We start from the raw sequence: 15,031 nt of genomic DNA on the forward strand, positions 1-15,031 counted from the left end.
TCTCAACTTGCTGCAATCTCTGCCTCCCGGGTTCAAGGAATTCTCATGCCTCAGCCTCCCAAGTAGCTGACAACTGTATACCACCACACTCAGTTGATTTTTGTATTTTTGGTAGAGACGGGGTTTCACCATGTTGGCCAGGCTGGTCTCAAACTCCTGGCTTCAAGTGATCCACCTGCCTTGGCTTCCCAAAGTGCTAGGGTTACGTGCGTGAGCCACCACACCTGGCCTATTTTTTACACCTATTATGCATGAATTAATAGGGAATAAGTCCCAACAGCTCAGGCTCCTTCCCATTGGTTCCCACAAAGTGTGCTTCCCTGGGTGGAGCAGACTGGTGCTTCAAGTCTAATCCAGGTACCTTTCTCTTTGGCTTCCTCCTCCTCCTTCTTCTTCTTCTTTTTTTTTTTTTTTTTTACAAATCCTGCCTCAGGTTTATTTGTACAAATATCACAGGAGGACTCCGGCCCCATGCAGATGGCAGCCTGGGGGGGTTGTACCAATCCTTCTGTCCTCACATTGGCAGGCAGAGATAGCTACTCTGAAGCCTTTGTAGGGGCCTGGGCACTTTTGGAAGCCTGAACTGGAACTGAAGCTGGAGCTGCAGCCTGGACCGTGGGTTGGTGCCTTGGCCTTGGCCTTTGGCTGGCACAGCCTGAGCCCCGTGGCAATGCAGGTACAAGCACGCTTCCCAAGCTTGGGGTGGGCACTGTAGGCAAGTCGACGGAGCTTGCGGCTGACACCTTTTGGAGTCTTGGGCTTAACGTCCTTGAGCTTTATGAGGGCCTTGATGGCCTCGGCACCTGCACTCATGGCCTTGGCGTTGTTGAGCCGCATCTTCTTTTGGCCCTTCTTGCTGTGCTTCTTGGCAAAGCGCATGTTCCTCAGGAACTTGACGTCCACCTGCTTAAGATATTTATATCTTTGTGATCAGGGTTTCCTGATACAATTTCTGTGCCATTTTCAAGACTGGTTGTGTATGGTGTGGTTCTTGGACTTGGCCATGTTTGCACCTTAAGCTGCAGCTCCCGAGGCACCTAGAACTGGAAGCTTTGGCCTCCTTGTTTTTCTGATCATTTTCCTTCATGTGTTTCAGGAAGCTATCTCAGCTCTTCACTTAGTATGCTCCATATACCCATTGACAAGAATCTTACCCTTAACTTGTTTACAACCACGCCAGCAGCATGCTGGTGACACTGTAGACTCTTCAGTTTCACGTGGTAACACCTTTGGGGCATTCCTTTGTAAACAGTGCCCATTCCCTTGATGTCTACGATAGTACCTTTTTTTTTTTTTTTTTTTTTTTTTTTAACTTTTTTTAAGCTTATTTATTTATTTTTTGGTTTTTTTGAGACAGGGTCTCTCTCTGTTGCCCAGGCTGGAGTACATTGGCACTATCTCAGCTCACTACAACCTCCACCTCCTGGGCTCAAGTGATCCTCCTGCCTCAGCCTCCTGAGTAGCTGGGACTATAGGTGCTTGCCACCATGCTCAGCTAATTTTTGTATTTTTTGTAGAGACAGAGTTTCACCATGTTGCCCAGTTTGATCTCAGACTCCTGGACTCAAGTGATCCACCGGCCTTGGCCTCCCAAATGGCTGGGATCACAGACCTGAGCCACCACGCCCTGCCAATATCACCTTCCTTATAGATTCGCATATATGAGGCCAAAAGAGCAACTTTGTGTTTTCCAAAAGACCTAGAGAGCACATGTCGGGTACTTCCCTTTCCCTTTTGTTTTCGTCATTTTGGTAAATTACTGGAAGATGACAATTCTGGCCAAAAGGCTATTATTTTTAATAGATTCTTTATCAGGATTAAGTTTCATTAACAGGGACCCAAAACAATACAGATTGAATATCTCTTATCCAAAATACTTGTGACCAGAGGTGTTTCAGATTTTTTCGATTTTGGAATATTTGCATTATACTTACCAGATCATCATCCCTATTTGGAAATCCAAGACGCTCCAGTGTCGGTTCCTTCGAGCATCATGTTGGTGCTTTAGAAGGTTCAGATTTTGGAGCATTTTGGATTTTCAGATTAGGAATGCTCAACCTGTCCTGGCTGAACAAGGTAGAAGTTTCTTTCTCATGTAAAATCCAAAATATATATATGACAATTCACTTCCACAGAATTTGCAGAGACGCAGGCTTCTTCCAGCTCACTTGGATGCCTTAGCTCATTTTGTGCTGCTGTAACCGAACACCTGAGACTGGGTAATTTATAATGAACAGAAATTTGTTGGCTCATACAGTTCTGGAGGCTGGGAAATCCAGCACTTCTGGTGTCTCATGAGGGCATGGTCTGTTCCAAGTGGCACCTTGCATCCTGCTGGAAGGGAGAAGCGCTGACCCTCACACAGCAGAGGAGTGGAGGAGCCAAACAGAGAGCCACTCCCAGAGTCCTTTTTCTAATATGCCATTTATTAAGGCTGAATGTGCTCGACCAAAACACTTCTTGTTAGGCCCACCTCCCAGCATGCCACAGTGGTCACTGAATTTCAACATGGGTTCTGGAGAGGGCAAACACTGACTAGCATAGAGTAGCATAGGGCATGACCCAGGTCTTCATGTTCTATGCGGGTGACCAGAGCAGCATCTACCTTCCAGGTACAATGTCACATCTACCTTCCAGGCAGCAAGGTTAAAAAAGGAAGAAAGAATGACAAAAAAGGACAAAGGGCACGTGGCAGCTATCTTTCAAGGAAGGTTCTGGAAAATCAACCTTGTGACTTGGCTTCATCTTACTGGATACACTAGGTGTGACCATAACTAGCTACGAGGGAGACTGGAAAATCATTTGGGGGATGTTTTTTCTGGATAGCTCTATGCTTGCATTAAAATAAGACACTGTTATGGGGGGATGTTTTTTCTGGATAGCTCTATGCTTGCATTAAAATAAGACACTGTTATGAGGGGGATGTTTTTTCTGGATCGCCCTATGCTTGCATTAAAATAAGACACTGTTATGGGGGGATGTTTTTTCTGGATCGCCCTATGCTTGCATTAAAATAAGAGACTGCTGCTGTAGAAAGGAAGAGCAGATCAGGGGTAACCCAGCAGCCTGTGGTACAGGCTGGCGGTATTCCTCTGTGGGGCTGTTCTACAGCACTCATTGCTGGGCATGTAGGTTTGACCCGGGCTTTGGCTGTGATAAACATGCCAGGATGCCCTCCCTTGGGTCTCCTCTGTAGTCAGGGCCGCTGCTCGCCCAAAAGCACCTTTATGTGAGTGAGAGCAAGCCCGCATAGTCTGACATGCTAGCCACTAGCCATATGTATTATTTACATTTACATTCAAATGAATTACATTTCTTAAAAACCAAAAAGTCAGTTTCAGAGTCACAGCAGCTACATTTTAAAGACTTAGTGGCCATGTGTGGCTAATGGCTACTGTATTCGATAGAGCATAGAAAACATTTCTTATTGAAGAAACTTCAATTGGACAACGCTGCTCCAGCTAAGGCAGCTTCGTATTGGTGCGACCGGCTTGGTGGGCCAAGTGTGGGCTTGCCTCAGCCTTCTTCGACATCTCAGCCAGGCCGCCTTAGACAGGGGCCAGCTGCAGACAGTACGTGGCACCTTGCTTTGGTAATCCCAAACAGACAGCCTCCTCTTAGCAGCTAGCCTCAGGAGGAGTTGGATGGATTGCTGGAACAGGAGAAAAGAGGAGTACTGACTGACTTGGGTTTCAGGCAGGCAGTTCTTGCTAGGCGGTGAGAACAAACGTTTGTGTAACCTGCAGGTAGCATGGGCTGGTTCTCCTGTTTTTTATTCTTTTCGTGGGAAGGTAGAAATGGGAGAGGAATTGAGCCCCATCCAACCCACCCCTATTCAGAACTGGAACGAGTGCTCTCGGGAGTGGATGACTGCCTCTGAGTGTTGTCATCACCCAGGAGATGGGGAAGGGCTACACATGTCTGTCTTCTGAAAATTATGGTATTTTTAGCTCCAAAAGAGTTTAAAGCAGATTTAAATGCACAGTGGATAATGATAACTTTCACATCTGAGCGATCTCAGAGGACATCTGCTCGATGCTATTCAAACACGCTCTGACTGGCTCAGTATGGTTGTTTTTCTTTTGACAGTGATAAGTGGTGAAGGGAGAGAATGAGGATTTTGAGATCTGTCATAAGGCGATTAAACTGGGTTGCAGCCCAGGGTCCTCTTAGAAAAGAGGAGTTGACCCTGCAATAGGTCTCCTACCCACCCCCATCCCGGTGGGGAAGTTAAATGTCTAGTAGAAGCTTTGAGGTTGTCTCAACCCATGTGTCCTGCAGTGAAGGGGCCACCGAGGAGCTGCGAGGGAGCCCTCAGTCATCGTCATCTGCTCACCCTGGTTCCTCATACGACTTTTCTGAGTACAGCAACACAGAAGCGCTGCTTCGGAGCTCAGGGCCTGTCCATACAATCTGGCGTGGATGGTTTCGGTGGCAGAAAGCTGCTAAATCTTCCCTGTTGGGTGGGGTCAGCTCTTCCTGTTAGAAAGTTCTCATCTGGGCTCTGCGGTGGCCTCTCTGTGCCTTTCACTCACTGGCCCTAGAGCAGCACAGTGTGGCGTCATCTCCTTGAGCAAGTGCCTTACTCTGTGTGCCTCAGTTTCCTTTCATGTTCCCATGATTATAGGATCTGCCTTGTGGCAATGTTGTGAGTTTAAATGAGGCAATAATATATGAAGCTCTCAGAACAGTTTGTTAAGGTTAGCTATTACAATCTATTTCTTATTACGCTTCATCTCTGAAGCTAGATATTTTTTTTTTTTTTGAGACAGGCCCACTCTCACCCAGGCTGGAGTACAGTGGCATGATCTCAGCTTACTGTAACATCTGCCTCCTGGGGTCAAATCCTTCCACCTAAGCCTCCCAAGTAGCTGGGACGAAAGGTACATGCCACCATGCCTGGCTAATTTTGTGTATTTTTGGTAGAAACAGGGTTTCACTATGTTGCCCAGACTAGTCTCAATTGAACTCCTGAGCTCAAGCAATCCACCCGCCCCAGCCTCCCAAAGTGCTGGGATTATGCCCAGCCTAAGCAACCCTTTTTACCTCCTAAGCCTTGGTGAAGGCCAGGAAGGCACTCTGCTTTAACATCCAATGGCAAAGGGTCAGGCAGGCCTTTTTGACTGAGGGTGGAGGAAGGGCAAATTTCCCACACTGAAGCAGCAAGTCACAGGGGCAGAGTGCGCTGCAGAGCCAGGCACCAGGAGTGCATCCTGACTCCTTCGCTCACCAGTGAGGTGTTTGCACAAGCCACTAAGCCTCCCTGAGCCTCTGTTGTGCCAGCTGAGAGATAGGAGGATAGGTACATGCTTCAGAGTCATGGGGATGACGATGAGGCAGTGTGTGTAACTAGCCTGGGCTGGCTGAAGGCACGTAATAAGTAAATGCCTCCCCTCCTCTATTTACAGGAGCCCCTTGTTGAACAGGAGTCCACGTTCTCTCCCACTCAGCCCATAGACATTTCCTGGGGTTGGTTTCTCACATAACAGTCTCAGAATGGTTCATGTTGTGATGGAGGGGAACATGGGAACACAGTCCGGGGGGCATCAGAGAGCAATTTCAGGAAGCTGCCCAGTTGGCCCACAGTCTAAGCCTCGCCACATTGCATAGCAACTTCAATAAAACCATTTGGCCAGCTCAGCCAAGGGCTGGCCTCTGGGCTTCGGCAGCCAGTCCCCCTGCATGTCCCCAGGTGTCAACCTGTTGCCCATTGCAGGCCCCAGTTGTACCAGCTTCCCTGAAAGAATGTCAGTCCCAGAAGGGCCTTGAAAACTCCTGTGCAGGCCTTGGATTTTATGTCAGAGGTGAAGGTGGCCTGAGAGGTGCAGTGATGGGCCCCAGGCCACACTGTATGATGCAGAGGCTCTCCGATGTCAGTGCCGTGTACCACTTCTGTCTCCCTGTAGCCTCCTTAGTCTGGCTGCTATGCCAGGAAGGGGATCCAGGCCTAGGTGGGCTCAGCCCGGGTGTTCTTATGGTCCCTGCTCTTAGCCTCTGCATAGCACTCATCCTAAAAGGCCTGGGTGTCCCATCCTGACTTGGCAGCTCACCCCTCCTAGGAGCAAAGCTGCAGAACCAGATCTCACCGACCCCCAGCATCTCTCCAGGCTTCTTTCACAAGGCCTCTCCCTTGCCTCTCCCCTGATGCTGCCTGATGCTGAGAGTGTGTAAAGCCAAGAATTGCCCCTTCCACAATCCCTGTGTGTGGAAGTTTGAGGTGATTGCTGTCTGAGAACTGATGAAACCTAAGTTCACATAGCCTGTGTGGTAGGAAGAGGCTGAGAAACTTCTGCAGGTTCAGGCAAGTTGGTACCTTACGAAGACATGCATATGGTCAGCCTGTCAGTTCCTAGGACCCAGTTCCTCATCAGCTCTGCCTGCATCCTTTTTAGAGAAGTTTTTGACTTTTTCCTTTCTGTGTCAGCTGCAATGAGAGGCATAGCAGCAACCCCAATAAGCTCTCCCATTATTGCTAAGGAAGAGAAGACACGGGGGGCCCTTCCCATCCCCATCCTTTATTCTCTAGCCCTCTTCATTCCGTGTTACCTCATGGGAGAGGGCAAGAGGGGGCTCTGTTCTGTGGGTCTGTAGGGAGAAGACGGAAACTTCAGGAGGCCCAGTCGGTTGTTTTTTCATGTGAAATAGCTTTGTGCCTCGGTCCCCTGGTGAGAAGTAGCTGTATCTAGATGACCAAGTCTGTTTGTCCCGGTGAGCCCAGCCATATCAATGCTATGTTTCATGTGTTTTATCAAAAACTGCCTGCATACTAGAGAAGGCGTTTTTATTCCCCAGCTCTTTCTGTTTTTGACCTGATCCCTCACATTTTATAGGCCTTATGTTTTAAGAAAAGTTATTCTTTCACTAGTAAAACTTGGTTTTATTAAAATACACTCAGGTTAACTCATTTTCCAAACTAGCTTTATGTTTTAAAATCTCACAAGGCTCCCCGTGTAGTCACCAGGTATTACTGGAATTGCTAGTGTGGTTAGACAGTTGCATATTTGCTTGTTTTTTTTTTTGCATTGAGTGTTCTTGGTGAAGAAGGAGCAAAGTACAAGGGGCCAGGAACCCAGGGCTCAACTGAAGTTCCAACTAAGAGTTGCCACCTGTGCAGCTATACAGATGTTACTTGTCATAGATGGTAATCTGACTTTTACTTATTGAGGCCCAGCTCAGATGTCACCTCCTCTATGTGGCCTTCCCTGCTTTTCAGCACACTCTTTCCTCTGCCCTTTGTTGTGCTTTGTTGTGTCTCTTTTCCCAGCCAGATTGTCAGCTCCTTGAGGACAAGCTCTGTGTCTGACTCTCATCTTTACAGCTTTCCCCTGGGAGCATCTTCAGCCCCTGCATCCCCCCCGCTCCCGCCCTAGCCCCTGCAATCCCTGTGTCCCTCTAGAGCTGAGTGGAGTTCTTCCTACACAGTGCATGCTCAGTGCATACCTGTTGAAATGGAATTTCAGATTCTCAATGCCTTTTACAGAAGATCACGTTCTGAGGGTTACAGTTATTTGTACACGTTTTATTTTTCCCGTAAGGTCGGGGGGGCAAACATTTTCCCTCCAGTCAGATAGAAGAGACCTTGTGGACCATCATCCAGTCTCTGTTGCAGCTACTCAAATCTGCACACACAGACGGTACGTAAATGAACGGGTATGGCTGGGTTCGCATAAAACGTTATTTACACAACAGGCAGTTGGCCTCGATTGCCAGCCCCGACACCAGATTATCGGCTTCTGAAAAGGCAGGCTCTGTGTCTCATTTGCCTTGTGTCTAGCAGAGGCCATGCAAAGAGTGAGTGCTCTGTAAATACTCATTTGGGGATTATTAAATGAAACAAAAGGCTGGAATTTGAGCTGAACACATACAGGCCTCGTGACCCAGTGTTTCACCTCCTAGATCATACCCAACAGGAGTGCCTGCACGTAGCCACCAGGGACATGTGCCAGGGTGTCCATGGCAGCACTGTCTGTCTTGGCCCCAAACTGGAAACTACCCCAGTGCCAGTTGACAGAAGACAGTTAAACAAGTTGATTGCAGCGTATTCACAAAATGGAGTACTGTGCAGGAACGAAAATAAATGTGCTAGATGTAAAAACACGGATGGATCTCACAAACACGATGTCGAATTAAGACAAGCTACACATAAAAGAGTACACATTGTATGACTGTATTCACAACAAGTTTAAAGGCAGGTAAAACAAATCCGTGCTGTGAGAAGTGAGGCGAGTGGTTACCTTTGGTGGGGGAGGTGGCTGGAAGGGGGGACTGGGGGCTTCCGGAAGCCCTGGCTGGGTTCTTTTCCTTGATCAGTGTGCTGGCTGCGGGGGGGTGTGCAGTTTGTAAACATTCTTCAATCTGTGCACTTAGGATTTGTGTACTTTTCTGTATGAATGCTGAAGTCGCACAAAGCATTACATTTGAAACAAAAGAAAACAGAAAGTGGTTTGTCCAAATATTGTTTAACCGAAGACTACTATCGCCATTCTAATTTTCTGGCCAATGCTCTTCCGCTGCTGCCCCCTACTGACCCCAGATATGGGCTCTTTGTCCTAGAAAGGGGAATTTGGAAGCCTCGTCTTTCCTTTCATCATCTCTTTCACCCAGGTGTACAAGAGCAGAACCTGGCATTGATCATTTTGAGGATGGAGCCAGTGTTTCTGGTCTGTCCCTGCCTCGGCATCCCCCACCGCCCCTGGCATCCATAGCCACAGTGGGTGCCGTAACAGCATCTGCGCTCTGTGGTCTTCTTTGCAGAACATCGTAGCTGTGGGAGCTGGCTTTTGCGACGGTCTCCGCTGTGGAGACAACACCAAAGCTGCCGTCATCCGCCTGGGACTCATGGAAATGATTGCTTTCGCCAGGATCTTCTGCAAGGGCCAGGTGTCCACAGCCACCTTCCTAGAGAGCTGCGGGGTGGCCGACCTGATCACCACCTGCTACGGAGGGCGGAACCGCAGGGTGGCCGAGGCCTTCGCCAGAACTGGGAAGGTAGTCCCTCCCCTGCCCTCCCGGACCCCTCCTTCCTCACTCTCGGGGTGAGCTGCAGCCCGGCGGAGATTCGCGCCAGCACCTGTTTGCTCGGATTGTTCTGTTTGCCTGGCTGCTTTCACTTGAGTCTTCGGTTCTTTGTGTCTTTATCTTTCCTTGGCTTGCAGCAGGGTATTGAGGCTCTTCTCTCCACTCTGCTCTTGAAATAAGTGATGCCAGGCCAGGCATGGCTGGTGCCTAACTGCCACTGCTTTAGAAGGCCGAGGTGGGAGAATTGCTTTAGGCCAGAAGTTCAAGGCCAGCCTGTACAACATAGCGAGACCCCATCTCTACAAAACAAAGAAAAGAAAGAACTTAAAAATTAAACAAGTCAATGATCCTTTAGTCTTTACCATTGCTTTTTTTTTTTTTAATAATCCTTTGTTTTTAAGACCATTGAAGAGTTGGAGAAGGAGATACTGAACGGGCAGAAGCTCCAAGGACCTCAGACTTCTGCCGAAGTGTATCGCATCCTCAAACAGAAGGGACTAGTGGACAAGTAAGTCTCTCGGTCACCCATGAAACCAGATAAACATCCATTGTTCCTGTTCCCAGGACTTCCAGCCCCATGGAGATGAGCTAGACTATGTAACAAGTGCACTTAGAACTTTTCTGGATGAGTTCAGTCCTTTGTGTGATGAGAAGCATCCACCTATCCCAAAAACAAATATTTACACAAAAGCAGGCTCAACGTGAATGAAAGGAGCTCAATTCTGTAAGTCATGTTATAAAATCTGAAGCTTAGGATTCTAGTTTGTCCTGTGGGGTGTTTGGTAAAATCTACATATCATACATTCTAAAATTTATAAAAATGATTTATTGTTTTATTGTTTTTGTTTTATTAAAAAATATGGGCCAGGCGCGATGGCTCACGCCTATAATCCCAGCACTTTGGGAGGCCGAGGCGGGTGGATCACGAGGTCAAGAGATCGAGACCATCCCGGTTAACATGGTGAAACCCCGTCTCTACTAAAAATACAAAAATTAGCTGGGCACGGTGGCGCACGCCTGTAGTCCCAACTACTCGGGAGGCTGAGGCAGGAGAGTTGCCTGAACCCAGGAGGCAGAGGTTGCGGTGAGCCGAGATCACGCCATTGCACTCCAGCCTGGGTAACAAGAGCGAAACTCCATCTCAAAAAAAATAAAAAATATGGTCATGTAATTAAAATGTCAAACAAGTCAGAAAAAAAGGAAGGACAAGGTAGCCCAACATTGTACTGTTAGACAGGAGCTCTGTTAAGGTTCGATGCCCAGCCTTCCAATCTCTTCACTGGGTGGGTAGATGCGGGCATGGGATGGGATGGGATGGAATGGAGTGGGATGGGATGGGATGGGATGGGGTGGGATGGGCTGGGGTGGGGTGGGGTGGGGTGGGATGGGCTGGGGTGGGGTGGGGTGGGGTGGGATGGGATGGGATGGATGGGATGAAGGGATAGATGGATGGATGGATGATGGATGGAGGGATGATAGATGGAGGGATGATGGATGAAGGGATGGAATGGATGGAGGGATGATGGATGGAGGGATGATAGATGGAGGGATGATGGATGAAGGGATGGAATGGATGGAGGGATGATGGATGGAGGGATGATGGATGGAGGGATGGTGGATGGGTGCTGGGTAGATGAGTGAGTGGATGGGTGGGGTGGGTGAATGGATGGATAGATGGGTGGGTGCATCCATCCTCCATTGCCCTTCCAGGCCAGTTGTGTGCTAAAGGTGGGCTTGAGTCAGTTTATTTGCCACCTGATTTAGAGAGTGAGCCCTGTAGTGCCACACAGCTTCCCAGCCTCTCTTGAGGCCACTCCCCGGCCCTACCTGTTCCACAGCACTTTCTCTTGCCAATTTACTGAGCATGATTGTGGGTGACCATAATCATGATGCCAACTACACCACTGTATAAAATGCTTATGCAGCACGTGTGTGTACTCTGCACTCTCCCGTGATACACTCTGGGGGAGGGGAGGTCTGGTTGCCCAGGACTGAGGGAGCTGAGCAGCTGGACTGACATGCTGATTATGGCTAATTCAGAGCAGGAGCTCTCCAAGCTGGGAGGAGGGTCGTGGATGCCTTGCTATTATCTCTGGTTGCAGCTCCTTTATCCTGGGTCTGTCAGTTCAGGTATCTGCTGGTCTTAGTCATGCATCTTTACCTCCCTCTGCACCCAACACCCCTCCGCCTTTTACCCAGAACAAATTAATCAGCCATGGAGTTTCTTACTGAAAGTTAAAAATGAAGGTGGATGGAGCATTCGCCTTCCCTCTTTAATTTGCATTTTATTTTTCTGAAATGGCTTTTAAAACCAGCCAGGCAGAGATGGAAGCTCACAAACAGGCTGCCAGAGGAGAACTACCTTTAAATAGTGACTGAAAGGAAAACGCCTCTGACGTGTGTGGTTTTCCTCACCTACTTAGCAGCAGACACTGATATGTTTATGGGTGGCTGGACTACTTTAATGACCACTGAGCATTTATCAAGAAATTTTCTTAGTCTAAAAAAAAATACACACACACACGCAGACACACACACACCTTGGCTGCTTGGTGAGACTCTTCCAACCAGAATTTTCAAGTAGCACCTGTGTGCTACCAAGAGGCGCCTTGATAGGATTCTGTGGATGGACAGGTTGGCTGTGCATTGGCCTGTTAGCTCCAGGGGGACATGGATTGGAACAGTGATTCTGGGGTCAATAGCTGCCTGCTTTCAAAAGCAGGTGTAATCAAGCAGGCAAATCTCTGCTCCAGGCAGACATCTCTCCTTGGTCATGTCCCATTTCATTTCTGATTAGAAATTGAACAGGCTGGGCCGGGCACAGTGGCTCATGCCTGTAATCCCAGCACTTTGGGAGGCTGAGGCGGGTGGATCACCCGAGGTTGGGAGTTCAAGACCAGCCTGACCAACATGGTGAAATGCCATCTCTGAAAAAAAAAAAAGAAAAAGAAATTGAACAGGCTGCACCTGTGCTTAATGACATCGCTGCTGGGTTGGAGACAGCAGTGCCCTTCTCCTGGCTGGAGTGTAGAATCCCCTGGGACTTCGCCTGTTCCTTGCACCATCCGCCTCCCGAAGGCAGAAGCCTGCTGTTCTCCTTTTGCACCGCCTCTTTGATTCCTTTTTTCTTTTTCATTCTGGCCACCACTACTCCAGTCTTCCTCTGTTTCCTCCTCCCCTCCCTTCTCTTCTCCACTGCTATAGAGAAAAATAGCAGGAGGGCAGCATTCAAGGCTGCCCTGTAGCTTATGAGCCATGTGGTCTTGGGCAAGTCACGTATTTAGCTGTTCTGTGCCCGTGTTCTTATCCACAAAATTCAGATGGTAGATCGGATGATCGCCGTGATCCCTACTAGCTTGAACATTTACATTCAGAGACCTCCTGCTCTTATGGAGTGAAGCACACGGTCCTTGTGGGGGGCAGCCCCCTCAATCTAGTACCCATGTAACTTCCTGCAGCACATCCGCTTACTCCCGATGGTACCTTCTTTTCTTGAAAGGAACTTTTCTTTGCTTCCTTCTCAGACTCTCATTTTACCTTAATTACCTTTTCAAAGGCCCTGTTACATTCCTAGATACTAGGGGTTAGGACCTAAGCGTATGAATTGGGAAGAGGGCACCATTCAGCCCATACACACTGTTAGAAGCTCCTGGGTCTCCCTCTGTCACCCAGGCTGGAGTGCAATGGTGGAATCTCAGCACTGCAACCTCCGCCTTCCAGGTTCGAGAGATTCTTGTACCTCAGCCTCCCCAGTAGCTGGGATTATAGGCACATGCCCACATGCCCAGCTAATTTTGTATTTTTAGTAGAGGCTGGTTTTTGCCATGTTGCCCAGGCTAGTAGTCTCAAACTCCTGAACTCAAGCAGTCTTCCCACCTTGGCCTCCTGAAGTGCTTCCTTTCATCTCTAACTTTATTTAGAGAGCTTTCCAAACTGGCCTTTTAGCATTTTGTATAATAGAAAATAATATTTAGATGGGCAGTGTAGCCTAATGGTTGAACATTGGCTTCAGAGTCCAAAACTGTGATTCAGTTTGCTCATATATAGAATGGGGACAATATTTTCGACCTCATGGGGTGATTGTGAGGATTAAACAAGTTACTTGTCGGCAGAAATTTTCCCTCCCCATCCTTCATGTCTCCTGTTAACATCCCACCCACGGAATGCACTTTGGAAATGCTAGTTTTAAAAGTTAGGAGTGCTTTCAGCTGCAAGAGCAACACTCGGTTATAACAGGGGGTATGGAGGGGGACGTTATTAAAGTGTTGGCCCACGGCTCTGGCTCTGTATTAGAATCTCAGTGATCCCGTTGGCCTTCCCTTGAACCTCAAGATAGCTGCAGCAGCTGCAGGCATCACGTTCACTTTTACACTCAGCGAGGAAACAAGAGTGGTCTGGGGTAACAGATTTTTCCTCTGGTGCCTCTGAAGGAGAGAAATGTTCAGCAGACACAGTGTGTCTTGCTGGCTCAGACTGTGTTACTTGGCTAATTCTAGATGAAAGAAAGGCTAGAAAGGTGAGTAGGCTCTTCCCAACCTTGGGAAAGGGAGAAGCAGGTTGAAAATGGCTTTAGTTGGCCAGTCATCTGCTACCACACTGCTGTGGGGACATGCACATTGTTCTTGTTTCAGGAACAGGGAAACAGCATGGAGGGACAAAGAAACGGGCTGAATTTTCTAGGCTTTCAATCCCACCCACAGGAATTTCTTCAGCAAATCCTCACTGAGCACCTGCCTCTTGCTCTGCTTGTGCCAGGCATTGAGGATACAGTAGTGAAAAACACAGACTTGGTCCCAGTCCTCATGGAGCTTTCTTGGTCCAGGACACGCTGACCATCTTGTGGCTGCTGTTCTCAGCTGTCGTTACTACACACCCACCATTTGCTAAGTATATACTGTACACTCCACACGTAAGTCATTGAATACTTGCAGAAAGGCCGTGGATCCAGTCCTGTTTTACAGATGAGTAGACAGGGTCAGAAGGATTGTGAAACTTGCCAGAGTTAGTAGGCTGTAGAGTCAGATTTCATTAGGTCTACCTGACGCCAAAAAAGAACAAAATATCCCAAACCTTAAAAAAACCACAGTAAAACAAAACAACCCTACAATGATAGGCTCTCATAAAGACAGTGATCTGTCAGTACTATTTGTTCTTTTTTTTTTTTTGGAGACATAGTCTCACTCTGTCGCCCAGGCTGGAGTACAGCGGCCCGATCTCAGCTTACTGCAGAACTCCGCCTCCCAGGTTCAAGCCATTCTCCGGCCTCAGCCTCCCAAGTAGCTGGGATTACAGGCATGAGCCACCACACCTAGCTAATTTTTGTATTTTTTTAGTAGGGACGGGTTTCACCATGCTTGCCAGGCTGGTGTTAAACTCCTGACCTCAGGTGATCCGACAGCCTCGGCCTCCCAAAGTGCTGGGATTACAGGCATGAGCCACCACACCCAGCCTGTTCTTCTTAAATTAAATTATCATTATAAGATTCTGTCCAGCGAATTTTCAGGATTGCCTTTCAAGACTCTGTTGATTCTGCCAAGCTCGCTTTGAGCTCTGAGTGTGTACTTGAACGCCTGCTGAAATTAGTTATTTATTTAGTGATTTCTGCCACTAAAAGAAAAACAATCACTAAGCAGCTGTGCTGTTTTCTTACAATGGATGATTAGCCCACCCCTTTGTACCCTCCTCCATTCCAGACTTTCACTCATATGTGTGTTCACCTCTTGGAAGAAAAGGTAAGATAGACCAAGCTTCCAGCATGAGTGCTATGCCGATTGTGGGCCCTCACTTGGATTCTAGTGGGAGCGTTCCAGCCTGCATTATTTATGGTGATGTGTGGACTGCCTCATCATCATCGTGAGATGATTCCTTTTGGAGAAGGGAGAGCAATGCCTCCTTGCAATTGAAAATTTATTTTTACAACTTTTATAATAATGACAGAATTTAGACTCATCCAAGATTTGACCTGGAATCGGAGCCACAACTCTTTCTGTAAATGACAGCAGTTTGCCCCGGC

General features: G+C 48.0%; 1 protein-coding gene and 1 pseudogene across 1 annotated transcript in view; one reads left to right on the forward strand and one right to left on the reverse strand.

Annotated features, from left to right (window-relative positions):
* GPD1L (glycerol-3-phosphate dehydrogenase 1 like) overlaps nucleotides 1-15,031 on the forward strand; it is a 62,149-nt gene that overhangs the window by 43,653 nt on the left and 3,465 nt on the right. The window contains exons 6-7 of the mRNA XM_008983957.5: nucleotides 8,755-8,988; nucleotides 9,420-9,526. Coding sequence (XP_008982205.3) covers nucleotides 8,755-8,988; nucleotides 9,420-9,526 — 341 coding nt within the window. The remainder of the gene's footprint in view (nucleotides 1-8,754; nucleotides 8,989-9,419; nucleotides 9,527-15,031) is intronic.
* Nucleotides 537-1,005, reverse strand: LOC128930036 (large ribosomal subunit protein eL29 pseudogene; annotated as a pseudogene).

Source organism: Callithrix jacchus, chromosome 17 (genome assembly GCF_049354715.1).
Source record: "Callithrix jacchus isolate 240 chromosome 17, calJac240_pri, whole genome shotgun sequence".
Lineage (NCBI taxonomy): Eukaryota > Metazoa > Chordata > Mammalia > Primates > Cebidae > Callithrix > Callithrix jacchus.